This window comes from Pantherophis guttatus, chromosome 1, assembly GCF_059756535.1.
Source record: "Pantherophis guttatus breed Tessera chromosome 1, ASM5975653v1, whole genome shotgun sequence".
Lineage (NCBI taxonomy): Eukaryota > Metazoa > Chordata > Lepidosauria > Squamata > Colubridae > Pantherophis > Pantherophis guttatus.
In genome coordinates, this window is record NC_142063.1 from 345,931,452 (window position 1) to 345,959,248 (window position 27,797).

A 27,797-nucleotide genomic window follows, 5' to 3' on the forward strand; every position below is an offset into this window, starting at 1 on the left:
GTGCTTTGACGTATATTTCTTTGTCCAATTCAGCATGGAGATATGCGGTCTGTACATCAAATTGGAATACTTCAAGTCCCAGAATAGTGGCTATTACCAGTGCACTTTTGACACTCTCATCTCTGACGGTAGGTGAGTAGGTGTCTGTGTAATCCTCTGGATACTTCTGGGCAAATCCTTGTGCGACCAGTCTCGCCTTGTACAGTGCTTTGTTGTTCTCCAGTGTTTTGATTCTGAACACCCATTTGGTTCCTATTAGTTTCTTGTTTTCTGGTACTTGGGCTGGTGAATACACACGTAGGTCCCTGAGGCTCTCCATTTCCCTTTCCGTGGCTAATTTCCACTTTTCTCTCTCTTCTTGGGGGAGGTTAAGTATGTCTTCATAGGAATTAGGTGTGGCGTAGTTGCTATGTATGGTCATGATGTAGTCTTCTATATGTAGGTGGGCTAGGTTAGGTTTTCTCTTATACAGCATTTCATATGGTGTTTTGTTAATGGAACTTGACCATAACCTGTTTAGTGTGTAGTTAGAATAATGCAGTGCCTCCGACCAAAAAGACTGTCCCATCCCTGCATCCTCCAAAACGCACTTTTTTATTGTTATTATTATTATTATTATTATTATTATTATTATTATTATTATTATTATTATTATTATTAATTTAATTTCTCCCAGAAGGGACTCAGGGTGGTGAACAGCCAAAATTAAAAAACATACAAATACAAAAGTTAAGATAATTAAAAAAGAATTAAATCACTAGCTTCCCCATTTAAAACCCTCAAATCCATAAAATTTAAAATCCCAATTTAAAAAACCATTTAGGCTCCATTGTTTGGAGCATCTGTTCTTTCTTTCTACGACCCCATTCTGGAATGGTGAAAAAGGCGAAGAGGAGTAATGCACTATACCCTGCTCCCTTAACCATCTTGTGAACTCTTTAGCCATAAATTCTGACCCCCTGTCGGTCATTATTTGTTTTATTTTTGTGTTGTGCTGTAGCTCTATCCTTTTGTGGAACTCTTTGAATCTTTGAGATACCTCGTTCTTGTGTCTAAGTGAGTAGACACATCCATATCTGCTGTAATCATCCACAATAGTTAGGAAGAACCTTTTTCTATGCCTGATAGATGGTCTCAATGGCCTTACCAAGTCCATATGTATCAGTTGGAAGGGAGACTCGGTGGTTCATTCTGACCTTTTTGGCCTTGCTTTAACCTTAATCTTTGAGCGCTTACAAACTGAACACTCTAAAGAGTTTTCACAGTTTTTTACTTTAAGGCCTTCAGTACATTCTAGCATTTTCTTTACAACAGGGAAGCTAATGTGTCCCAGCCTCCTGTGGAGGAGGTGGGCACAGTTATCATGCATTGGTTTTCCAATAGACACAATGTTTTTACCAGATGGTTTACAGTCGGTTACCTTCTGGTGTACCCCCTCTATCTCAGTGTTTCCTTTTTCCCCATTGTCTGTGCTTGTGTTAATGCTTCCTTCATTGCCCATGCCAGGTGTGAAGTAGGGCAGGCCCTCTCGTATGGTTACCTCCCCTATCTTATTTCCTTGCTTAAGTACATAGGCCTTCCCTTCCCTGAACACTATTTCACTGCCTGTGTCTTGTGTGAGCTTGGTGGTAGCTAATACGTTGTAGGGTATCTTAGGTACATACAATACCCCCTCTATTTCTCCAATTTGCGAGATGTGCACGTTCCCCTTCCCTACTACTTGAACACTACTCTGATTGGCTACTTTTAACTTGAAGTCTGTCTCAGTGAGTGAACTGAATAGTTTCGGGTTACACGTTGTGTGGTTTGTGGCTCCTGAATCTAAGAGCCACATGTTCTTCTTTATCTTTTGTTTGACATCTGAATTATCACATCTAAAGCCATACATGGAGCCTGGGTTGCTGTCCCTAGAACTATCCCTGCGCTCGTGGTGTCTTCTGGGATTGGGGGACCATCCACACCCTCTCTCTTTGAAAGGCCTACGTTCTGGTGACCGCCTCCCTCTGCTATCGTTGTATCCCCTATCCCTGTTGTTCTTGGGGCAGTCCCTCTTTAAGTGGTTCCTGGATCCACACGAGAAACATTCTGGGGTGTTCCTTGTCCTATCCTGAAATTCAACGTTCTTTATGGGTCTGGGGTCCCTCCTGGATAGGTGGCGGTCCCTCCTTAGGCTGTCTTCAGCTATGAGCCTATTTGTGAGTGTGCCTAGTGATAGATGCTCTATGCTGAGACTATCCAATTGAGTCACGAAATTGTCCCAGCAGCTATCTAATGAGTTGATAATGATACTCATCATACTTTCCTCGGTGATTATCTCTCCTCTTTGCATAAAGGTGTTATATGGGAGTGACATGGCGCTCCCATATAACACCTCTCCTGGGCGAGCTGCACTGGCTCCCGGTGGTCTTCCGGGTGCGCTTCAAGGTGTTGGTTCTCACCTTTAAAGCGCTCCATGGCTTAGGGCCAGGGTATTTACGAGACCGCCTGCTGCTACCGATAACCTCCCACCGGCCAATACGCTCTCACAGAGAGGGCCTCCTCAGGGTGCCGTCGGTCAAGCAATGTCGGCTGGCAGCCCCCAGGGGGAGAGCCTTCTCTGTGGGAGCACCCGCCCTCTGGAACGAGCTACCTCCTGGAATACGGCTGATTCCGGATCTCCGCACTTTCCGTAAGGCCCTGAAGATGTTTTTATTTCAGCAAGCCGGCCTGGCCTGAATAGGTTTTATGGGTTAGTTTTTTAATTGTATTGCTAGGGGTTTTAAATTGGGGGTGGCCGTTTAATTTAATTTATTTTTAATTATTTTAACTTTTATATTGTATGTTATTTTAATTCTCGGCTGTTCACCGCCCTGAGTCCCTTCGGGGAGAAGGGTGGGATATAAATTTAATAAATAATAATAATAATAATAATAATAATAATAATAAGCTCAGCCCTGGTTGCATTCAATTTTAATATATGTTCGCTCATGAGAACCCCTGGTCTGAGTCTGGCGGAGTGGAATTCCCTAGATATTCTTGTTGTTGTGGCTCTACTCTGACTATAGAACAAACTGTATAATTTTTGCATGACTTCAAACACAGTTAAGTTGTTACCAATAGTAGGATACATAGTGGGAGGAATTGTTGTTAACAGTATATAAAAAGCTTTGTGGTGAACACAGTCAATTTCTAATGACCAAGGCCTTTTTGGAGGTCTATTAACTAGAAAGAGCGCATTTTCTTTCATAAAAGCAACTTGTAACTGTTGGCTCCACTCTATGAGGTTTCCTCCATCTATCTGTAATTTTGGTAGATTAATAGGTATTGTCCCAGAATTGTTAGAGTAGTTACTTACTGGAGGTAGCTGTCCATGGTCCAGGGTATGGTTAAACTCACAGTAAGGCAATGGGATGTTTGATGCTAGTCTGAACGGACTTATCTCTATGTTCCTTACTTCTCTTGTTACAGGTGGCGACTGAGCATGCACGAAGCTCATTTCGCGCTGGAGGCCGTCGGATGAGGAGCTCGCTGCTGTGGCTCCCAGGCCTAGGCCTAGGCCTGCCGGTGGGAGGCTGAACTCACCCCTGGTGAGTCCGGAGTATTCTCTGGACAGTGGGCACCACTGCTGGGTGGCTGGATCCCCGGAGAAGAATGGGAGAAGGTGAGGAGGCGAAGCAGTCGCAGGTCGAGGACCTCTGAAGCTCGGTGGCGCGGCAGCGGCCGTAAGTCAAGGATCTCCAAGGCATGGTGGGGCGGTGGCGGTGATTGCAGCAGCAGCGATGACGGTGGACCCTGGTCCGTGTTTGTTGGTCTCCGGGCGAGTAGGGAAGCCTGGCGGAGGTTGTGGAGCTGGTAAGTAACTAGTTTGCCTTTCTACTCTCGGGTCTCGGATCGTTGGTGCATTGGGTGGTGAGTTCGAATTCTGCAGTTGATTGGTCCCGTAGATGGTCGTGTTTTGGTGCTCACTTTCGGGGCGTGTTGGTTCCCGGAGGGTTGGCTGAGTCGATGCTTCGACTCTGGTGGCCAACCCGTTGTCTTGTGTTTCGGAGTAGCTTGCGGCTTGCGCGGGAGGCTTGAATGTGGAGCCAAAGGCTGCCGCTGAAGTCTTTATTGCCTTGTCTATTTTGAGCTCAGTGGGTGAGCTCCTGTAGGTCTGGACTCTTTCTTCTAGGTTATTTTCGGGTTGTTCCCCATTTGTTTTGGGGTTCTCATTGTTTTGCGCCGTTTGGTTTGAATCTCGGCTCCCCATTGGCTGTTGGTCATCCCAAGATGGCCACCGGGAGCATGGCGCGAAAATGGAATTGACCATGTCCGGTGCTTCTGCCTGGGAATTCCTTTCCCTTACTGGACTGGCGGCTTCATGGTTTCGTTCCTGGGTGATCATCATGGTTATCACCATGGTTATCTAGGAGGCCTTGGAGTTTCGCGATGAGATCCACCTTGCTGATGGGCGCTTCCATCATCTTCAGTATGGTCGCCCTGAATTCATCTCTTTCTGGTGGCTCCTCTCTTTCGCAGTTGCTTGTTTCCTCTTGTGGTCTCTCGCTTCTGATGAGTGGGTTCGGATTGCAGTCCTGCTCACTCTCAGTCGTTGCGATTCTTGCTGTAGTGCCTTCAATTGCCTGTAGCTCTGCCATTTGCTTGGTGTAGGCTCTTGTGTTTCTCCTGTTTTCTGCTTCAGGATAAATTACTGATTCTGCCATTATTTTGAGTTATGGGCAACCATCCTCTGCTACCAGATTGTTGAGGAATGAATCTAGCCCAGTAACTCACAGGACAAGTAAATATGATTTTCTAATATCTTTTATTTCAGGCCTGCATTACTCCCAGGTCTGATCAGGTTAGCAGTTACTGACCTCTGGTCTTTCCTATACAGGTACACTTCTGGAACTACTGGATCTCTACGTGGTGGAAGTTCTTATACTCAGGAGGAGGAGCCAGAAGGTAAGATGTGGTTATGGGGATGATGGGATGTGTGGTCAGTTAACCCTTACAGGGCTGTGGACCTGTGGTAGTGAGACTGTTAGACATTTACCCTGACAGTGACTTTGGGTGGCAACTTCGCAATTGCTCTTCCTGAGAGAAGCCCCCCCCTTCCCTTCTCTCCCCACCCCACCCCCAACCAAAGAAGCCTCGGCTCCATTACAAAAATGTAAATTTTAAATGTAAATTTAAATGTAAATTTTAATTTGTTTTTTAAATTATTGGGTATTTAAAATTTGTCTCAGCCAAATTATTTAATTTGTTTTTATTCTATTTTAAATTTTTGTATTTATGTCTTTTATTCTGTGGCTGTTCACCGCCCTGAGTCCTTCGGGAGTAGGGCGGTATACAAATCCAATAAAATAAATAAATAAAATAAAATAAAAACCCCTGACACAGGCTTCTTCCTTGTGGACTTGCAATTTTCCTGCAGTGTGTGTCTGTGTATCTGTGTGTACAGCAGCAAACAAAAGCAGAAGGAAGAGAGATCAGCAACAAATTGTTGCAGGGATCTCAGCTCCGGCATGCCTTTCTGCCACCCCACCCAGTTTCCACCAGCACAAAAAATATTTCCAATCCATAAACTCAACCTAAACACTCTCGACCCTCATTTGAGAGGGGGAGGGAATTATGTAATTACAATTCTTTTTAAAAAAAACATTCCTGGGCAATTTGAAAATATCATAAACAAGCTTCCAAATCCATTATTTCTTAAAATGTGGTCTTAGGATGCCTGGCTGGGTGGCTGAATGGGTGGGAGGGGTCCCTTAAGACCCTTTCAGAGATCCGTCAACTCAGAATGATAGGTCAGCCCATATTGAAAAATAATCCAATATCAAAACCCCATCGGACAGCAGTGTCAATCTTAACACAAATATCCATCAATATAAATCTTAGGAACGAGATGCCGCTTTGGCATTCTCCGTAATGTATACAACTGGGAACGGGTGGGAGAATTAAATGGAAGAAGCGCTAATTCAAATAGACCCATTCTTACCCACCTGGCCCTGGAAAAGAGGAGAATGGGTTCGGCAGAAATCCAGCAGGTTCAGCCCCCATCCCTAAATAAATTTAAATGAAATCGCTGACTATTGGGGGCGAGACATTGGCCCCCACGGAGAGGGCGCGTAACTTGGGTGACCTCCTGGATGCACGGCTGTCTTTAGAAGAGCATATGACGGCCATGGCCAGGGGAGCTTTCTATCAGGTTCGCCTGATATGCCCCTTTCTGGATTGGGACTCCTTGTGCACAGTCACTCATGCCCTCGTTACTTCCCGCCTGGACTACTGCAACGCTCTCTACATGGGACTCCCCTTGAGGAGCACTCGGAGGCTCCAACTGGTGCAGAATGCAGCCGCGCGGGTACTTATGGGGGCGACATGGCGCTCCCACGTGACACCTCTCCTGCGTGAGCTGCATTGGCTTCCAGTGGTCTTCCGGGTGTGCTTCAAGGTATTGGTTCTCCTCTTCAAAGCGCTCCATGGCTTAGGGCCGGGTTATTTACGAGACCACCTTCTGCCACCAATAACCTCCCACCGGCCAATACGCTCCCACAGAGAGGGTCTCCTCAGGGTGCCGTCTGTCAGGCAATGTCGGCTGGCGACTCCCCGGGGAAGAGCCTTCTCTGTGGGGGCACCCGCCCTCTGGAATGAGCTACCCCCAGGGATACGACTGATCCCGGACCTCCGGACCTTCCGCCGGGCACTGAAGACTTTTTTATTTCAGCAAGCCAGGCTGGGTTAAAAAATTTTAATTGGTGAATTTTATGGGTAAGGGGTTTTAAATAGGGGGAAGCCAAAGATAAATTTAATTTTGTTTTATAGTATTTTAATGTTTATATTGTATGTTTTTAAATTTTGGCTGTTCACTGCCCCGAGTCCTTCGGGAGAGGGGGCAGTATAAAAATTTAATAAATAAATAAATAAATACATCCCAATAGCAGCAAAGCAAAAAATAAACAGCCTATTTTTCTGCCTAATTTTTCTGACTTACAGTTTCTAAAGTGAAAATGTAAGTCAGTGTTGATCCTGTCACCAAAGATGCCCTCTGCACATGCTCTAAAAGGCATCTCATTCATGAGCCAAATGGTCTTATTTTAAGGTTTGGAGAAGGTTGTTTGGATTATTAAGAAGATACTCACCGACAAGTTGATTCCCACGATGCCTAATTGCCCTCCAAAACTTTAGAATCCTTTGCAGGGATCTTCAGCGACCGAGTTTAGCAGGCGAATCTGAGAAATGGACGTGATTTTTGGTCTGTACAACCCTCCCCACAACCTCCCCACCGCAAGATGATTCGGTGGAGGCACGGAGGAAGAACAGAGGTTCCACCCAGCGCAGGGAAACCTGGAGTATCTCTGCCAGCTAGGATGTTGTAAACGTTACTGAGAAGGAGGTAGAGGAAACAGCCGGGAGTTCCCAGTGTCAGAAGACAAATAAGATCAGAAGGCCAAGCTGTCAGATGTGGGCATCGCTCTGTTGGAAGAAATATCCTTTCCTCCAAGTGGGAAAAAAGGCACTGGAAACACGGAGACTGTTACGTGTTTCCAAGGATCTAGCCCAATAACTCCAATGCAGGGTAAGTTTGATTCAAAAGGTATTTATTCACAACTTACTTATCTCTTACAGGTGAGCATCTGGAATGGCGCTGGACTCTTGGACAATACCTTATATACCTTGGAGGTGGAGTCAAGGTGAGGAGGAGTCAAGGGAAAGACTAGGTGGGATGGATGGGTATTTGCGAGACCGCCTTCTGCCCCCGATAGCGTCCCACCGACCAGTACACTCCCACAATGGGGACTCCTCAAGGTGCCGTCAGCCAGGCAATGTCGGATGGTGATCCCCAGGGGGAGGGCCTTCTCTGTGGCAGCACCTGCCCTCTGGAACGATTTGCCCCCGGAGATCCAAAGGATACCAGATCTCCGGGCCTTTCGCCGTGCTCTAAAAACTTTTCTTTTCCATCAAGCAGGGCTGGCGTGAAACCCACCCCCCCCTTTTTAGCTCTTTTTAGCTTTTTAAGTGCAAATTGGGTTTTAATTGGATTGTTTTAAATTGTGGGCCAAAGCTGTATAATTCTTTTAATTGATTTTTAATTTAATTTAATTTAATTTAATTTAATTTCCAATTTATATACCGCCCTTCTCCCTGAGGACTCAGGGCGGTGTACAGCCAAGATAAAAAACATAGAATACAAATATTAAAAAACATTTAAAAATATATATAAATTTTGGCCTGAAAGTTAAGAAATCACAAACTAATTAAAAGAATTTAAAAATTTCTTTTTAAGCCAACCCGGCTTGCTGGAAAAGATGGGTTTTAAGGGAACGACGGAAGGCATTGAGGTCATGGATTCTCCTTATCTCTGGGGGCAACTGATTCCAGAGGGTGGGAGCCCCCACCGAGAAGGCCCTCCCCCTGGGGGTCACCAGCCTACATTGTTTGGCTGATGGCACCCTGAGGAGGCCCTCTCTGTGGGAGCGCACGGGTCGCTGGGAGGTCGTCGGTAGCAGCAGGCGGTCTCGCAGATAGCTAGGCCCTATGCCATGGAGCGCTTTAAAGGTGATAACCAACACCTTGAAGCGCACCCGGAAGACCACCGGGACCCAGTGCAGCTCGCGCCGGAGCGGTGTTACATGGGAGCGCCATGTTGCTCCCATCACTACCCGCGCTGCTGCATTCTGGACCAGCTGGAGCCTCCGGGTGCTCTTCAAGGGGAGCCCCACGTAGAGAGCGTTGCAGTAGTCAAGGCGAGAGGTGACGAGGGCGTGAGTGATTGTGCACAAGGAATCCCGATCGAGAAAGGGCCGCAACTGGCGAATCAGGCGAACCTGATAAAAGGTCCCCCTGATAACAGCCATCAGATGTTCCTCCAAAGACAGCTGCCTATCCAGGAGGACTCCCAGATTGTGAGCCCTTTCAGTGGGGGCCAAAGACTCGCCCCCAATAGTCAGTGATGGAGTCAACTGACTATATCGGGATGCCGGGAGCCACGGCCACTCAGTTTTGGAAGGGTTGAGCTTGAGCCTGTTCCTCCCCATCCAGATCCGCACAGCCTCCAGGCACTGGGACATCACTTCAAGGGCATCGTTGGGGTGGCCTGGGGTGGAGATGTACAGCTGGGTGTCATCAGTGTACTGATGGTATCTCACCCCAAAGCCACGGATGATCTCACCCAGCGGCTTCACATAAATGTTGAACAGAAGGGGCGAGAGGACCAATCCCTGCAGCACTCCACAGATGAGAGGCCTCGAGGTTGACCTCTGCCCCCCTGCCAACACAAACTGCGACCGGTCAGAGAGAAAGGAGGAGAACCACCGCAACACAGTGCCTCCCATCCCCAACTCTTCCAGCCGGTGCAGCATGATACCATGGTCGATGGTATCAAAAGCCGCTGAGAGATCTAATAGGACCAGAACAGAGGAGCAACCCCTGTCCCGAGCCCTCCAGAGATCATCCACCAACGCGACCAATACCGCGTTTTAAATTTTGTATTGGTATGTTTTTTATTCTTGGCTGTGCACAGCCCTGAGTCCAATAGGAGAAGGGTGGTATATAAATTGAATTAATAATATATAATAATAAAATAGTGTTAACCCTTGCCCTGCCATGGGTGCACAGTGTTAGGCATTTGTATGTAACAAATCCCCCTCTAAATGCCTAACAGTTGGAGATGTGTGTGTGTTGCATATGTACACCTAATTTCGAAGTTAGATAAGCGTGTTGTTTGTTCTGTAAGGGTTTGGTCAGGATGTCCGCAATTTGTTCAACAGTCTCACAGGGTATGGCTTTGAGGAAGCCAATGTTTGATAATTGCCTAATGTGTTTGTGTTTGACATCTATATGTCTTGATCTTTGACCCACAGCGTCTGCCATGGATATGTCTATAGCCGCTTTATTGTCTTCATGTATAATTATTGGGTAGGCTGGTTCAGTCCAGATATTGGAAAGCAGATCATCGAACCATGTTAAGTTGTTGGCTGCTTTTGACAGACAGATGTACTCTGCTTTCTGCTGTGGATGTAGCTACCAAATTTTGCTTTCCGGTATACCAATGCACCGGACAGTTGTTGATGAAGAATATATAGCCAGAGGTACTTTTCCTGCTCTTCGTGTCCCCAGCCCAGTCAGCATCCGCATAACAGGTTAGGATAGGTTCTCTGGAGTTTACTGGTTCTAGACATAGGCAAGCATCTACGCTGTACTTTAGGTACCTGAGTATTTGTTTCGCACCCTCCCAGTGATATGTTTTTGGTTCGCTGACATGCCTAGACAGAAGGTTGACTGCTAGGATGATGTCTGGCCTTGTCCATTTAGCTATATATAATAGGGATATATAGTTGATATATATAGTATACCCAAGTTGCGAACCCTCTCCATGGGGGCCAATGACTCGCCCCCAATAGTCAGTGATGGCACCAACTGACTATATCGGGATGTCGGAAACCACAGCCACTCGGTCTTGGATGGGTTGAGCCTGAGTCTGTTTCTCCCCATCCAGATCCGCACGGCCTCCAGGCACCGGGACATCACTTCAAGGGCATCATTGGGGTGGTCCGGGGTGGAGATGGAGAGCTGAGTGTCATCAGCGTACTGATGGTACTTCACTCCGAAACCACGGATGATCTCACCCAGCGGCTTCACATAAATGTTGAACAGAAGGGGCGAGAGGACCGACCCTTGTGGCACCCCACATACAAGGGGCCTCGGGGTCGACCTCTGCCCCTCTATCAACACGGACTGTGACCGGTCAGAGAGAAAGGAGGAGAACCACCATAGGACGGTGCCCCCCACCCCTAACTCCTCTAGCCAGTGCAGCATGATACCAGGGTCAATGGTATCAAAAGCCGCTGAGCGGTCTAATAGGACTAGGACAGAGGAACAACCCCTGTCCCGAGCCCTCCAGAGATCATCAACCAATGCGACCAATGCCGTTTCCGTGCTGTACCCAGGCCTGAAGCCTGACTGGAACGGATCCAGATACGACGATTCATCCAGGTACTGGGGGAGCTGTCACGCTACCACATTCTCAACAACCTTCGCAATGAAGTGAAGGTTGGAGAGTGGATGATAATTTGCCAACACTGCTGGGTTCTTGAGGAGAGGCCTCACCACCGCCTCTTTCAAGGCGGCCGGCAGGACACCCTTGCTCAAAGAAGCGTTAATAATCCCCTGGAGCCAGCCTCCTGTAACCTCCCGGGAAGCCAGCACCAACCAGGAGGGACACGGGTCCAATAAACATGTGGTCGCATTCAGCCGTCCCAAGATCCTGTCCACGTCCTCGGGAGCCACAGGATCGAACTCCTCCCAGATAACACTCTCAAGGCCTGCCTCATTCATCTCGTCTGAACTAACCCAGTCGGCGGCCAAGTCTTCCCGAATCTGAGTTATTTTATCATCCAGACACTGTACAAAATCCTCAGCTCGGCCCTCTTCAGCCAGCTCTGGCCTCCTCCCCGACAGGTTCTCCCCCAAACCCACTGAGCCCACCCCCTCCCAGAAACCTTTAAAACCTTATCTAAAAATTTCCCCAAAAAACCCCACAACCCCCTCCTCGCCGCATGCCACCTCTCAGGATTCCAAAATCCGTCATCAAGGTAGGCCCTCGATAGTGAGGAGGGCCAAACCTACGAGAGGGGGGAATCTCGCAGCGCAAGCAGGTCAGCAGCCGTAAACATCGCACAAAACAGAGGTGGAGAGTCAACTGGTCAGGGCTTCACCAGATAGTCCAATAATACTGGGTCAAAGTAGATCTTCATATCAGGAGCTGGTTCACTGCCCTCTCACGGCAGTGAAAGGGGCCAGTGGCATCCCCCCCACGTCTGGAGGATAATTATCCCAGTCACCCTCTCACAGTGACTGGGCCAGATGACACCGACAATGAAGTCACAATAGTCCATCCTTTCATCTGGCGGATGACAAACAGCCCCCTCAGCACCTGCACACCGTTTTGCCCAGTTCTCCTCCAGTTTGGGGTCGCACAAGAAGCCAGCAGTTTGTAAAGTTATTAAAGACAATGGTGATAATTCCACAGGCACAAGTTCTTCCCTGGGGTGAGAGTAGGGATAGCAGACAAAGAACCCAGTCCAAGTCCAAGGGTGGGTGGCCATCAAAGGCCAACACCCACCCATACCTGGGGGAAGAAGAGGGGGAGGAGAAGCCACCCGAGGCGACCAATAGAGCCCTGGTCAGCCTCCCGCCTCTCCTGCCCCAAATCTCCCCAAATCCCCAGTCTCAGCACTGATGACAAAAAACCCGGATAATAGGGGTCATGGCTCAAAAAAGAGCAGATGGTAATCCTGAGGGCAAGGCTGTCTGTATTCCCCCAGCCACCTACTGCAAGCTCTTTCTTCAGCCGGATGATCCGTGGCAGCCATTGCCTTCCACCGCCGCCGCCACTGCCGCCGTCGCCGGCTCGCAACCAGCACCCTGGGCTCCCCATGGCACCTCCAGGACCCCCAAAAAACATCCAGAGAGCGTCCCAGAGATCCCTGAGGGGCAAGGGGGATGAAGGGCACCTCCAAGCCGCCGCCGCCGCACAGAAACGCCGACCGCCACCGAACGCTCCAGCCTCCACTCCTCCCGGTGCTGACAAGCCGGAAACAGCTGTTTCAGCAGGCCGTTGCCCCATCTCCCGTGGCGGCATCAAACAGCGAGTCCTGCCCTGCCATGGTATTCCGGAGGGCGAAAAAGCCCTCAGCAGGGAGGGCGAGCATTCCCCTCATCAGGAGTGGAGCCAGAGATAGTTAAAAGGGCTCCCGAAGACCCCTGACACCAGCAACCTCTCCATCTCCTCAGCGGAGCTCAGCCGACCGCCACCATCCTGGGACAAGCCGGAAGTTTTGCGTGGAGATAGGCGGTCTCTACGTCAAATTGGTATACTTCGAGGCCTAGAATGGATGCTATTACCAGAGCACTCTTGACGCTTTCGGCCCTAACTGTGGGTGAGTAAGTGTCTGTATAGTCATCAGGGTATTTCTGTGCAAACCCCTGAGCTACTAGTCTGGCTTTATATAGAGTCTTGTTGTCCTCTAGTTCCTTGATTTTAAAGACCCATTACGTCCCAATGGGTGCTTTGTCGGTTGGGGCCTTAGAGGGAGTATATACATTTAGTTCTCTCAAGCTGGCCATCTCCTTCTCCATGGCTTGTTCCCACCTAATCCTTTCTTCCTGTGGCAGTCTGAGCACCTCTTCGTATGAGTTGGGTGTTGTCTTGTTTGTGTGTATTGATAGGATGTAATCCTCAAATCTTTTTGGGGTCTTATTTCTGTTGGATCTAATGGGTCGGTTTGGTTGTGTCTCTGTGTCATGCATGTAAATTAAAAAATTTAAATTTTTTAAATGTTTAATTGGTTTGTGGTTTTTTAAATTTTGGGTCAAATTTATATAGATTTTAATTGTTTTTAATATTTGTATTTCATGTTTTTAATTCTGGCTGTGCACCGCCCTGAGTCCTCAGGGAGAAGGGCGGTATATAAATTGAAAAATAAAATAAAAAATAAAAAATAAAATGTATCTGGCTTCCCTTTTTGTCAGTGTGTCTATCTTTATGATGGGATGGTCCTCTTTCCACTCTTTGGTAGTTACCCCCTGGTGTCTAGGTTTGTGTCTCTCGTGTGTTTTGGTTTCTACTGTGTCTTGCTTATCCTCATCCCTTACATTGTTTGTGATTTCCTGCCTGGGGAATACTTCATTGAGGTGTATTTTTGACCAATTGGTGTTTTTGTGAAACACCGCTGTCCTGGATATGATAAATTTATTGTCTTTGTCTATGAATCTGTATCCTTTTGTCCCAGATTCATACCCCATGAATTTCAATCTTCTCGAGACTTTGTCGCCCTTGCGTCTCACTGTTTTGGGATATGCACGTCTGCTGTGACCCCAAATATGTGTAGATGCGCTATTTGGGGTTTTCTGCTGTACATTATTTCATAAGGGGTCTTACCTACTACACTAGACCACAGTCTGTTTAGGGTATAGTTAGAGTACGTGAGTGCCTCAGCCCAGAAAGACTGCCCTAGCCCTGCGTCTTCTAACACGCACCTCATCATAGTCTGCAAGACGCCATTTTTTCATTCCACTACTCCGTTCTGAAATGCGGAAAATGGCAAAGAAGTAAAATGCAATACCCCATGCGCCTTTAACCAATTCGAAATATCCCTTGATAGGAATTCAGACCCTCTATCCGTCATTATTTGTTTTATTTTAGTGTTGTGTTGTGTTTCTACCCTTTTGTAAAACTCTCTAAACTTCTGGAATACTTCATTTTTATGGTTGAGCGTATACACAAACCCATAATGACTGAAATCCTCCACTATGGTCAAGAAGAACTTTTTTTGTATTTTATAGAGGGCTTCATGGGGCCCACTAAGTCCATATGTACTAAATGGAAAATGGAGTTGGTGGTGTGTGTGGCCTTCTTTGGTTTGGGTTTGGTCTTGAGTTTGGAACATTTGCACACGGAACACTCGAGGTAGTTTTTATAGCTCTTTACTTGCAAACCATTGGAACAGTCGATCATTTTTTGAATGACTGGAAAGCTAGCATGACCCAACTTCCTGTGAAGTAAGTGGGCACAGTTATCATGTATAGGCTTGCCAATAGACAGTTTCCCCTTGTGTGTTGTATCGTGAGTGTGTTCATCTTTTGTGGCGTCGTCTGTCTTATCCCCCTCTACCTCTTCAGAGGCATCCATCTCGCTTTCTTTGCTTTCTAGGTGAGCATTTATGCTTGATTGGCAATCCCCTTCGGGTTGGAGGTATGTTAGCCCCCCATTGATAATGATCTTGCCAATGTCCTTCTTGTTCTTGGTCATATAAACCTTTCCTCCCTTCAACGTAGTCTCGATACCCATATCCTTGCTTAGTTTAAGTGTGGCTAATATGTTGTGTGGTATTTCGGGTATGAGTAATACCCCCTCTATTTTGCCTATTCCATTTATGTATGTGTCTCCCTTTCCAGTCACTAGGACCCTATCCTGGTTTGCTACCTTGATGTGGTAATTTTCTTCTGTGAATGATGTGAGAAGCTTTCTATTGTAAATGGTGTGATCGGTGGCTTCTGAATCTATGAGCCACTCATTTCCTTCACTTATCTGTGTGTGTGTATGTTTGCGATCTCCAAGGCCATACAGTGACCCTGATTGGCTTTCCCTGGAACTGTCTCTTTGTCCTCTCCTGTCTCTCGGATTGGGGGAGTCCCTGCGTCTGTACCTATTGTCTGTCAGTGAACCCTGTCCTCCGGCCTTGCCTATCCCTGCGGTGGGAGTGATCCCTATCCCTTGTGTTTCTGGGGCAGTCCCTCTTATAATGGTTCCTGGAACCGCATATGAAGCACTCTGGGGTGTTGTGGTTCCTGGTTTAGAACTCAACCCTTTTCGCTGGCCTGTTATCTCTGCGACATATGGAGCGGTCTCTTCTCAGGCTATCTTCAGCTCTTAGTTTGTTCGTGAGTGTCTCTAGGGTGAGGTGTTCTAGACTGAGACTATCTAGTTGTGTTATGAAATTGTCCCAACTAGAGTCTGGTGAGTTAATAATTATACTCTTCATACTTTCCTCAGAGATGGCTTCCCCTCTCTATATCAGTTCAGCCCTGGTGGCGTTCAAGTTTAGGATGTGCTCACCCATAGATGTCCCAGCCTTATGCCTAGCTGAGTGAAACTCTCTAGAGATTCTGGTGGTGGTGACCACACTCTTACTGTAAAATAAAGTTGGGGTGCCTGGTTGGAGGTCTGCTCATTCTCGTCCGCTGTCTCTCTTGGCATGGTTTCTGTAGAAGATGACTGTGCCACAATTCTCTTTGTGAATGCTCGGGTATTTGGTCTCCCCTTCGTTTCAGGCACTTTGGGGGCTCCTTGCATATCTTGGGTTAATTGGGCTGAAAACCATCCTCTGCTACCATTCTGTTACGTGTTTCCAAGGATCTAGCCCAATAACTCCAATGCAGGGTGAGTTTGATTCAAAAGGTATTTATTCACATCTTACTTATCTCTTACAGGTGAGCATCTGGAATGGCGCTGGACTCTTGGACAATACCTTATATACCTGGGAGGCGGAGTCAAGGTGAGGAGGGGTCAACGGAAGGACTAGGTGGGATGGATAGTGTTAACCCTTGCCCTGCCATGGGTGCACAATGTTAGGCATTTGTCTGTAACAAATCCCCCTCTAAATGCCTAACAGTTGGAGATGTGTGTGTGTTGCATATGTACACCTAATTTCGAAGTTAGATAAGCATGTTGTTTGTTCTGTAAGGGTTTGGTCAGGATGTCCGCAATTTGTTCAACAGTCTCACAGGGTATGGCTTTGAGGAAGCCAATGATAATTGCCTAACGTGTTTGTGTTTGATATCTATATGTCTTGATCTTTGACCCACAGCGTCCGCCGTGGATATGTCTATAGCCGCTTTATTGTCTTCATGTATAATTATTGGGTAGGCTGGTTCAGTCCAGATATTGGAAAGCAGGTCATTGAACCATGTTAAATTGTTGGCTGCTTTTGACAGACAGATGTACTCTGCTTCTGCTGTGGATGTAGCTACCAAATTTTGCTTTCCGGTATACCAATGCACCGGACAGTCGTTGATGAAGAATATGTAGCCAGAGGTACTTTTCCTGCTCTTTGTGTCCCCAGCCCAGTCAGCATCCACATAACAGGTTAGGATAGGTTCTCTGGAGTTTATTGGTTCTAGACATAGGCAAGCATATTCTCTGTTATTGGTACTTCAAATGGTTCCTAAGCAAATGGTTGTAAATTGAGGACGGCGAATTCTGGTGAGGAGAGAGATTACCTCAACTTTCCCAGTCTTGGCAGCCAGCTTCAAAGGAGTCAGCTCTTTCAGGTTGACAATCTCTTCCAATTTGCAGGAACGGTCAATCTCGGCCCCTTTCGTCAAGATCATTTCGTACATGTTGACCACGAGCTCGGTGTTCTTCTCCGTGTCGTTGGCCACCATCACCAGCGCATGGAGGACGGTGTTGCCCATGGAATCCTGTTCGGTCAGCCTGGCCTTCTGGTGAGGGTTATCCAGGAGGTACATGACCACCTCTGGCTGGTTGGTACAAGCAGCCAAGGACAGAGGAAGTTCACCTGGAAGAGAGGAGACGATGGGCCAAGGTTGCATTGAGCATCTAGATCAGAGATGTCCAACCTTGGCCACTTGTAAGACCTGTGGATTTCAACTCCCAGAATTCCCCAGCCAGCAGGTCTATTGGGTGTCCAAGGTTGAAGTCCACAGGTCTTTAAATCTTGTGGACTTTGACTCCCAGAATTCCCCAGACAGCAGGTCTTCGAGTGGCCAAGGTTGAAGTCCACAGGTCTTTAAGTCACCCATGCTGGCTGGGGAATTCTGGGAGTTGAAGTCCAGCCATCTTAAACTTGCCAAGGTTGAGAGACAATGGAATAATGGCTACAAGTAGCTCTCAACTTACAACCACAATCAAGCCCAAAATTTCTGTGCTAAACAAGATGGTTGTTAAGTGAATCTTGCCCCATTTTGCTACCAATTTTGCCACCATTGTTAAGTTTAGTTTAGTTTTTAGTTTAGTTTTATTTGATTTATATACCGCCCTACTCCTGAAGGACTCAGGGCGGTGAACAGCCACAAGATAAAACACATAAATACAAAATTTAAAAGCAAAATAAAACCGAATTAAACAATAAGAGAATCACTGCAGTTGTTTAGTTAGGAATTCATTAAGTGAATCTGGCTTGCCCATTGACTTTGCTTGTCAGAAGGTCGCAAAAGGGGATCATGAGACCCCAGGACACAGTGACCGTCATAAATATGAACCAGTAAGTATCTAAATTTTGATCACATGACCATGGGGATGCTGCAACGGTCCTAAGTGTGAAAAATTATAAGTCCCTTTTTTCAGTGCCATTGTAGCTTTGAACTGTGATTAAACGAACTATTATAAGTTGAGGACTACTTGAAAATCAGCCAAAATATCCTCCCACCCACCCTTATTCTGGCTTTAAGGAGAACTTCTTACCCAATTTTACCCATTCTCAGAAATTCAAAACTTTTCCAACTAAAATAATACCTCAATAAAGGTAAAAGGTAAAGGTTCCCTTCGCACATACGTGCTAGTCGTTCCTGACTCTAGGGGGCGGTGCTCATCTCCATTTCAAAGCCGAAGAGCCACTGCTGTCCAAAGATGTCTCCATGGTCATGTGGCCGGCATGACTCAATGCCAAAGGTGCACGGAACGCTATTATCTTCCCACCAAAGGTGGTCCCTATTTTTCTACTTTCATTTTTTACCTACTTTCGAACTGCTAGGTTGGCAGAAACTGGGACAAGTAATGGGAGCTCACCCCGTTACGCGGCACTAGGGATTCGAACCGCTGAACTGCCAACCTTATGATCGGCAAGCTCAGCATCTTAGCCACTGAGCCACTGTGTTCTTTCCTCAATACTCATTCTTAATTGATTCATTGTTAATTGGTACCTCAATACTCATTGTTAATTGGGGAGCTGCGATGAGTACCAAGAAGACAACAAATTTTTCCCGTAAGGAATAATGTAATGACTCACAACGCAACTGACACCTACAAGTTTTCACTTGTGAATTGATACCAAACAAATGACGAGTACAAATTTCGTGTTAAAATGTGTTGCGTACTGAATTTGATGAGTTTCATGTAAAAAACTCACATGGCTTTTAAAAACTTCGCTTGGCATGGGTATCCACTTATATCTCTGTGGAATGAAACCTGAATTTTCTCCTGCTGCCATACCAAAATAAAAGTAGGCCCCTTTGCGGTGCGGCTGGAAGAAACGTCCAGAAGCCTTGACGTGGACATCAGCCTCGTTCTCCACCAGGATCTTCACAAGATCTAAATTCCTCTTCTCGATGGCGATGTGGAGGGCTGTGTGGCCTGCAGAGAAGGGGAGAAATGGCACCGGAGAAAGATGGAAGGGTGTATCAGGGATATCCAAAATTTAGATTAGGAGTCAGCAACCTGCAGCTCTGGAGCCGCATGTGGCTCTTTCATCCCTCTGCTGCAGCTCCCTGTCATTTAAAATATGCATCACAACCGCCAATGTGTGACAACTAAGAAGAAGAATTAAGATGAAGAGGAAGGAAGGAGGAGTGGCAAGCGAGAAAAAGGCAGGCAGGCAGGCAGGCAGGCAGGCAGGCAGGCAGGCAGGAAGGAAGGAAGGAAGGAAGGAAGGAAGGAAGGAAGGAAGGAAAGAAAGAATTGTCCTCTTAAGGTCCTCTGTGATGATGGTGACCATCTTGACTTTTGTGATCACATCCCTGGCTCTCTATTCAGAAATCCACACAAGTTTTTATGTTAACATACGTGGCCATTGAAATTGATTAAATACATAAGGATTCACCAAGTTTGTTGGCTAAAATAGTATGGGATTCCCATAAGATCTTGCAAGAGGAAAAGGAGAAGGGGGGAAAGAAGAGAAGAGAAGAGAAGAGAAGAGGGGCAGGAGGGGGAGGAGGGGGAGGAGGGGGAGGAGAAGAAGAAGAGAAGATGAAGAGGAGGAGGAGGAGGAGGAGGAGGAGGAGGAGGAAGAGGAGGAGGAGAAGAAGAAGAAGGAGAAGGAGAAGGAGAAGGAGAAGGAGAAGGAGGAGGAGGAGGGGGAGAAGGAGAAGGAGAAGGAGAAGGAGAAGGAGAAGAAGAAGAAGAAGAAGAAGATCATCATCATCATCATTTGGCTGGGCTAAAGTCTGCTGAGTTTCAGGAAGAGGGAGGGAGGGAGGAAGGAAGGAAGGAAGGAAGGAAGGAAGGAAGTTCCAATCTATCCCAACTGAAGAACTCCTTCCAGCCACCCCACCCTAGAAAACAGAGTCCTCCACCCTCAACGTCCCATGAAGGAGCCTGACCTTTGTAGTAGCTGCCAGTGCAAGCGGCGTTGACCAAAGACTTGGGGTTCTGGGTCTCCTTGTCTATCTTCAAGAGCTCAGGGATGGTGGGGTTCTTCCCGTCTTTCAAATGGAGCAAGGCCTTCATCAAACAGGTCTTGCCGGTCTTCCCATCTGGAAGAAAGAAGCCCAGGGAAGGAAGCTTGGGTGATGCCCGCCCCGTCTTCCATCTTCCTAAAGCGGTGTTCCTTCACGTTGGCCACCTGAAGATGGGTGGACTTCAACTCCCAGAATTCATGGGGATATATACCACTGGATTGCTCTGTCAGTGTTGGTGGGAATGTTCTTGGTGGTTCCTTGATTAGGCTGGGGAGCTCCTGCCCTCTGGAATGAATTGCCCCCGGATATTTGTAACATTTCTGACCTCCGGGTTTTTCGCTGTGCCCTCAAGACCCTACTGTTCCGACAGGCGGGGCTGTCAAATTGATTGATTTTAAATTGGGTTTTAATTTTGGGTTTTAAAATTCGGCCAAAACTATTTAATGATTTTAATTAATTTTAACTAGATATTGTATATTTGTATATTTGTATTTTAATTCTGACTGTACACCACCCTGAGTCTTCGGGAGAATGGCGGTATATAAATAAAATAATAATAATAATAATAATAATAATAATAATAATAATAATAATAATATTATTATTATTATTATTATTATTATTATTATTATTATTATTGTAGGCCCCTGTATATAAACAGAGAGCAAATCCCATACTCCCATCTAGCACTGATGATGTTATCTAGTTGGGTCATGAAACGTCTATAAGAAAACCACCAAGCTCAGAGAGCACTAAGGACTCCACAGTCATTTTCCTCTTCCTCATCCTCCTCTCTTCAAACCCCCCTCCCTTCTAGCATTGATGACGTTACCTAGCTGGGTAACGAAATGTCGACAAGAAAACCACCAATAACCCCACAGTCCTCCTCCCCTTCCTCCTCCTCCCGTCTAGCATTGATGACGTTACCTAACTGGTTCCTGAGAAAATCACCAAGCTCAGAAATGATCCACATTGCTCTCCTCCTCCCCCTCCCCCTCCCATTGCCTTCTAGCACTGATGATGTTACCTAGCTGGGTCACGAAACGTCTTCAAGGAAACCGCCAAGCTAAGAGAGCACCAAGGACCGCACTCTTCTGTTGGTAGTTTTATGAAGCTTATCCATTTTTTACACTCGTTCATAAAGGCACGAGAGTCAGCAAGACGCGATCTACCTCTATATTTAGTGTCGGTGAGAAAGCTGGATGTTTTCCGCAGATAATAAGTTAGGCCGTTAAGCAGTTCAGGATCTCCCGCAACCACGGCTTGAAAAATACGTTCCCTGTCGAAGCGATTTGGATCATCCGGTCTGCAGAAGAGAAAGGAAAAGGATCCAGGCGGGATTCGGTCCTTCACTCCTCTGGTCGGTCCATTTGCTCTCTAAAGGGAATACAGCTCATCCGCCTGGAATCCACACTGCATATCGGACATTAACATGATTGAGCAGGTCCAGAGGTATTTTACGAGAAGAGTCCTCCACTCCTCTACTCACAACAGAATCCCTTATGCCACCAGGCTTGACAATCATAATCATAATCATAAGTTTATTTGTCAAGCATATATAAGATAACAGGTAAAAGTATAAACATAATTTGAATACATGAAAAGGGTAAGTAAAAAGGAATATTAGGACAGGGACGGTAGGCACGCTGGTGCACGTATGCACGCCCCTTACAGACCTCTTAGGAATGGGGTGAGGTCAACAGTAGACAGTTTAAGATTAAAGTTTTGGGGGTTTCGGGGAGAAACCACAGAGTCAGGTAGTGCATTCCAGGCATTGACCACTCTGTTGCTGAGGTCATATTTTCTGCAATTGAGTTTGGAGCGGTTTACCTTGAGTTTGTATCTATTGTGTGCTCATGTATTGTTGTGGTTGAAGCTGAAATAGTCATTGAGAGGTAGGACATTGTGGCAGATGATTTTATGTACTGAAGTCGGCGTAGTTCTAAGTTGTCTAAGCCCAAAATTTGGAGTCTGGTGGCATAAGGCATTTTATTGCGGTTAGAGGAATGGAAGACTCTTCTCATAAAGTATCTCTGGACTCTCTCGATTGTATTTATGTCCGATATGCAGTGCGGGTTCCAGACAGATGAGCTGTATTGAAGAACTGGTCTAGCAAATGTTTTGTATGCTCTAGTTAGTAGTACAACATTACCAGAGAAGAAGCTACACAAGATTAGGTTAACAACTCTTAATGCCTTTTTGGCAATGTTGTTACAGTGGGCTCGGGCACTTAGATCTTTAGAAATGAGTACTCCAAGGTCCTTGACAGAGTTAGGGTCATCTATCCACAATCTGGAACTGTGCTGCCTGCGGTCTGATCTAAGCGTAGTACACAAAATTGTCTGCTACAATGTCTTGCCTATCAATGACTACTTCAGCTTCAACCTCAATAATACACGGGCAAACAATCCATACAAACTCAAGGCAAACCGCTCCAAACTTGATTGCAGGAAATACAACTTCAGCAACAGAGTGGTCAACACCTGGAATGCTCTACCCAACTCTGTTGTTGCAGCCTCAAACCCTCACTTGTATAAGAAGGCTGTGGCTGTGGCTTCCGGCGTCCCGATATAGTCAGCAGGTGCCATCGCTGACTATTGGGGGTGAATCTTTGACCCCCATAGAGAGGGCCCGCAATCTGGGTGTCCTCCTGGATGCACGGCTGTATTTAGAAGAGCATATGACGGCCGTGGCCAGGGGGGCCTTTTATCAGGTTCGCCTGATTCGCCAGTTGCAGCCCTTTCTGGACCGGGATGCCTTGCGCATGGTCACTCACGCCCTTGTCACCTCCCGACTGGACTATTGTAATGCTCTCTACATGGGGCTCCCCTTGAAGAGCACTCGGAGGCTCCAACTGGTCCAGAATGCGGCCGCGCGGGTGGTTATGGGCGCAACTCATTGTGCCCATGTGACACCCCTCCTGCGCGAGCTGCACTGGCTCCCAGTGGTCTTCCGGGTGCGATTCAAAGTGTTGGTCACCACCTTTAAAGCGCTCCATGGCATAGGACCCGGGTACCTTCGAGACCGACTTCTGCCACCAATAGCCTCCCACCGGCCAGTTCGCTCCCACAGAGAGGGTCTCCTCAGGGTGCCATCGGCCAAGTTATGTTGGCTGGCGACACCCAGGGGGAGGGCCTTCTCTGTGGGAGCCCCAGCCCTGTGGAATGAACTGCCCCCAGAAATGCGTAAGATCTCCTACCTCCGGGTATTTCATTGTGCACTCAAGACCCTGTTGTTCCGCCAGGCCGGGCTAACAACATAATAATTTTAAATTGGGTGTTTTAAATTTCTGGGGTTTTAAATTGAGCTGAATTATTTAATAATTTTAAATTATTTTAACTGATGTTTGTCTTGTGCTTTTAATAGGCTGTACACCGCCCTGAGTCCTTCGGGAGAAGGGTGGTATAGAAATAAAATTATTATTATTATTATTATTATTATTATGAAAGCTGGCTGGGTGCTTTTGGGCCAATCATCAGGAGACTCTGAGTTCTAGTCCCACCTTAGGCACCTTAGGCATGAAAGCCAGTTGGGTGATTTGTGGCCAATCACCAGGAGGCAGTGAGTTCTAGTCCCACCTTAACCATGAAAGCTGGCTCATAGAATTAATAAAGTTGGAAGATTAATAATAGGTTGATAAGGTTAATAATAGTTGGAAGGCTCGGTGCCTTTGAGCCAATCACCAGGAGATGGTGAGTTCTAGTCCTGCCTTAGGCACGAAAGCTGGTTGGGTGACTTTGGGCCAGTCCCTCTCCCTCTCAGCCAACCCAACATGGTGAAAATAGAAAGAGGAAGGTACCTCGGATGAGTTCACCGTCTTGAGGGACCTTGTAGGTCATCTAATCCAAGATAAGCCCAAGTCCAAGATTCCTGCATTGGACCTCAAAGCAACCCATGAACCTTTGACAGAGATCAACGCAAACGTTCTTTCTAGTGGTGAAATTCTGCAAAATAATTCTCACCGGTATCAGTGATAAATAACTTACTTGACGAGTCCCGGCCGGTAATTCAGATTCACCCGAATCCGGGGGGAGGGAGGGGCTTCCTTCTGGAAAGGGGTCTCGAAGGGTGGCGGTCCATGTTCCGTCCCAGCTGCCCCCTTCGCGGCTGCGTTCAGATCCTCTCCAAGGCCATCATCCGTCTCCAGGACAAACGGGGATTTCTTCATCGTCCAAGTTGGGAGGCTGGCAGGGTGACAATGGCAAATGGGACAAGGGCTGACCCAGATGGCTGGCAAAATTGGACCAAAGGTGGGGGGGGAGTTGTGGGGAAGGGGTTGGATTAGATATGGTGGTCCGGGAGGGTCAGTCCACCTTCTTTCAGGAGAAGAGGAGGTTGTAAAACTGGCAAGCAAACAGAATGGAGAAGGAAGAGGAGGAGGAGGAGAGGCAATATAAGTAATCCTCAACTTACAACCGTTCGTTTAGTGACCATTCGAAGTTACAATGGCACTAATTTACAACCGTTTTTCACACTTATGACATTACAGCATCTATGTGGTCATGTGATTAAAATTCGCAACTGGCTCCTGTTTGGAATGGAATGGAATGGAATGGAGTGGGATAGAACAGAACAGAACAGAACAGAACAGAACAGAATAGAATAGAAAAATGGGATAGAATAGAAAATGGAATGGAACGGAACGGAACGGAACAGAACAGAACAGAACAGAACAGAACAGAACAGAACAGAACAGAACAGAATAGAATAGAATAGAATGAATCCCGTTATTCAAGGTGGTGATCCCCGTTATTTGCAGGACCCTCTCTGATTTGCACCAGGGCAGGCTCCCGGTTCGGACCGGATCGCCTGATCTGGTAGCGATGACGGCGGGTGGTTCTGAGAACCGGTAGCAAAATCCCTACCTCCCTCCCCCCATACCCAGCTGAGCTGCGCAATCATCAAAGGCTTTTTTTTTACTTTTAAAGGCATATTTAAAATGATCGCGCGGCTCAGCTGGGATCGTCAGAGCTTTTTAAAGGCACTTTTTTTTAACAACCTCTCCCACTCCAACAGGCACAGCAAAAAAAAAGGTCTGCTTTGGATCCCACCCATTAGGAAGTCTGGTGAGACCCCAGGAGGCAGCTCTTGCCCTATGGACCATCGTCCCCAAGAGAGGTTAAATTGGGGCTCAGGATGTTGTTATTTTGTACATCCTAAAGATGGGTCTGTGTCAGTGGTGGGTTCCCCCCCCGGTTCGGCCCAGTTCCACCAGTGCCTCCAAAAATAAATGAGTAGACCGGTGCCTGCAAAAATAAATGAATAGATTGGTGCCTCCAAAAACAAATGAGTAGACCGGTGCCTGCAAAAATAAATGGGTAGACCAGTGCCTGCAAAAATAAATGGGTAGACCGGTGCCTCCAAAAACAAGTGAGTAGACTGGTGCCTCCAAAAACAAATGAGTAGACCAGTGCCTGCAAAAATAAATGGGTAGACCAGTGCCTGCAAAAATAAATGGGTTGACCAGTGCCTCCAAAAATAAATGGGTAGACCAGTGCCTCCAAAAACAAATGAGTAGACCGGTGCCTGCAAAGATAAATGAGAAGACCGGTGCCTCCAAAAACAAATGAGTAGACCGGTGCCTGCAAAACTAAATGAGTAGACCAGTGCCTCCAAAAATAAATGGGTAGACCGGTGCCTCCAAAAACAAATGAGTAGACCGGTACAGCTCTACAAGCAGTTAAAAGCCTGGTAGACCAGTACCTCTGCTAAATCCTAAAGAATTGTCACACGGCCATCAAGCCACGCCCACAAAATAAGCCACACCCACAGAACCGGTAGGAAAAAAATTTAGAACCCACCCCTGGTCTGTGTTCCAGGACATGCGGGGGGGGGGGTCGGAGCAATCAGTTAGAAACAGGAGTGAAATGCTATCCAACAATCACAGCTGTGATCGTCGGATCCCCTTTTTTAAAGCATTTTTTTACTACCTATTTGCCTGAACCGGTCGTAAAAAAATGCTTTAAAAAAGTAAAAAAAAAAGTTGGCCACGCCCACCCAGTCACACGACACCCCCACTAAGCCACGCCCACCCAAGCCATGCCCACAGAACCAGTAGCAACGAATTTTACATTTCACCACTGATTAGAAGAGTGTTTCTTAAACGTGGCTACTTAGTCAGGACATACTAATTGACTAATTACTAATAAAGGAGAATATTTTCTCCTTTATTAGTAAGGGGGAGGGGGAGGAGGAAGAGAGGGGGGAAGGAGAAAGAAAAGGAGGGAGGGAGGGAGGAAAGAAAGAAGGTCTGAGGAAGGAAGGAAAGTCTGGAGTTAAAGAAAGAAGGATGGGAGGGAAGAAGGAAAATGAAAGAAGGAAGGTCTGGAGCTTAAGAAGAAAGGATGGGAAAGAGAGAGGAAAAGGAAGGGAAGGAGGGAGGGAGGAAGGTAGGTAAGTCGGTCAGTCTGGAGTTTAAGAAGAAAGGATGAGAAAGAGAGAGGAAAGGAAAAAGAAAGAAGGGAGGGAGGGAGGGAGGGAAGGAGGAGTTGAAAGGAGAAAAAAGGAAAGAACTGGGATGGAAGAAAGGAACATCAACGGGGAGGAGAAGGAGAAGGCAGACAGGGAGAAGTATCTAAGATGCTAGTCCTCAGCCAACTGGGAAAAAAACCCCCACCCCATCACTTTTTCAAGAGAGCAAATCATTTGAGGAACTTCAGTCTTTGGCAGCTCGTGACTTTGGGTGGCAACTTAGCAATTGCTCTTCCTGAGAGAAGCCCCCCCCCTTCCCTTCTCTCCCCTCCCCACCCCCAACCGAAGAAGCCTCGGCTCCATTACAAAAATGTAAATTTTAAATGTAAATTTAAATGTAAATTTTAATTTGTTTTTTAAATTATTGGGTATTTTAAATTTGTCTCAGCCAAATTGTTTAATTCGTTTTTATTCTATTTTAAATTTTTGTATTTTGTATGCCCGTCTAAATGAAATACATCCCAATAGCAGCAAAGCAAAAAATAAACAGCCTATTTTTCTGCCTAATTTTTCTGACTTACAGTTTCTAAAGTGAAAATGTAAGTCAGTGTTCATCCTGTCACCAAAGATGCCCTCTGCACATGCTCTAAAAGGCATCTCATTCATGAGCCAAATGGTCTTATTTTAGGGTTTGGAGAAGGTTATTTGGATTATTAAGAAGATACTCACCGACAAGTTGATTCCCACGATGCCTAATTGCCCCACAAATATTTAGATCTTTACAACTTACTTATCTCTTACAGGTGAGCATCTGGAATGGAGCTGGACTCTTGGACAATACCTTATATACCTGGGAGGCGGAGTCAAGGTGAGGAGGGGTCAAGGGAAAGACTAGGTGGGATGGATAGTGTTAACCCTTGCCCTGCCATGGGTGCACAGTGTTAGGCATTTGTATGTAACAAATCCCCCTCTAAATGCCTAACAGTTGGAGATGTGTGTGTGTTGCATATGTACACCTAATTTCGAAGTTAGATAAGCGTGTTGTTTGTTCTGTAAGGGTTTGGTCAGGATGTCCGCAATTTGTTCAACAGTCTCACAGGGTATGGCTTTGAGGAAGCCAATGTTTGATAATTGCCTAACGTGTTTGTGTTTGACATCTATATGTCTTGATCTTTGACCCACAGCGTCTGCCGTGGATATGTCTATAGCCGCTTTATTGTCTTCATGTATAATTATTGGGTAGGCTGGTTCAGTCCAGATATTGGAAAGCAGATCATCGAACCATGTTAAGTTGTTGGCTGCTTTTGACAGACAGATGTACTCTGCTTCTGTTGTGGATGTAGCTACCAAATTTTGCTTTCCGGTATACCAATGCACCGGACAGTCGTTGATGAAGAATATGTAGCCAGAGGTACTTTTCCTGCTCTTCGTGTCCCCATCCCAGTCAGCATCCGCATAACAGGTTAGGATAGGTTCTCTGGAGTTTATTTTGGACTCTTTGAAAAATG

At 46.6% G+C, this 27,797-nt stretch overlaps 1 protein-coding gene across 1 annotated transcript; it reads right to left on the reverse strand.

The window, feature by feature from the left end:
• Positions 1 to 16,616: 16,616 nt before the first annotated feature.
• LOC132712054 (transient receptor potential cation channel subfamily V member 2-like) lies at positions 16,617 to 27,316 on the reverse strand. Its single transcript, XM_060692441.2, has 6 exons — positions 27,019 to 27,316; positions 23,865 to 24,062; positions 21,051 to 21,184; positions 19,801 to 19,953; positions 18,695 to 18,835; positions 16,617 to 17,042 (listed from the first exon to the last, which is right to left on the reverse strand). Exons 2-6 carry the CDS (start codon positions 24,044 to 24,046, stop codon positions 16,678 to 16,680), a joined length of 975 nt encoding a protein of 324 aa, XP_060548424.2. The 5' UTR covers positions 24,047 to 24,062; positions 27,019 to 27,316; the 3' UTR covers positions 16,617 to 16,677.
• Positions 27,317 to 27,797: the final 481 nt, after the last annotated feature.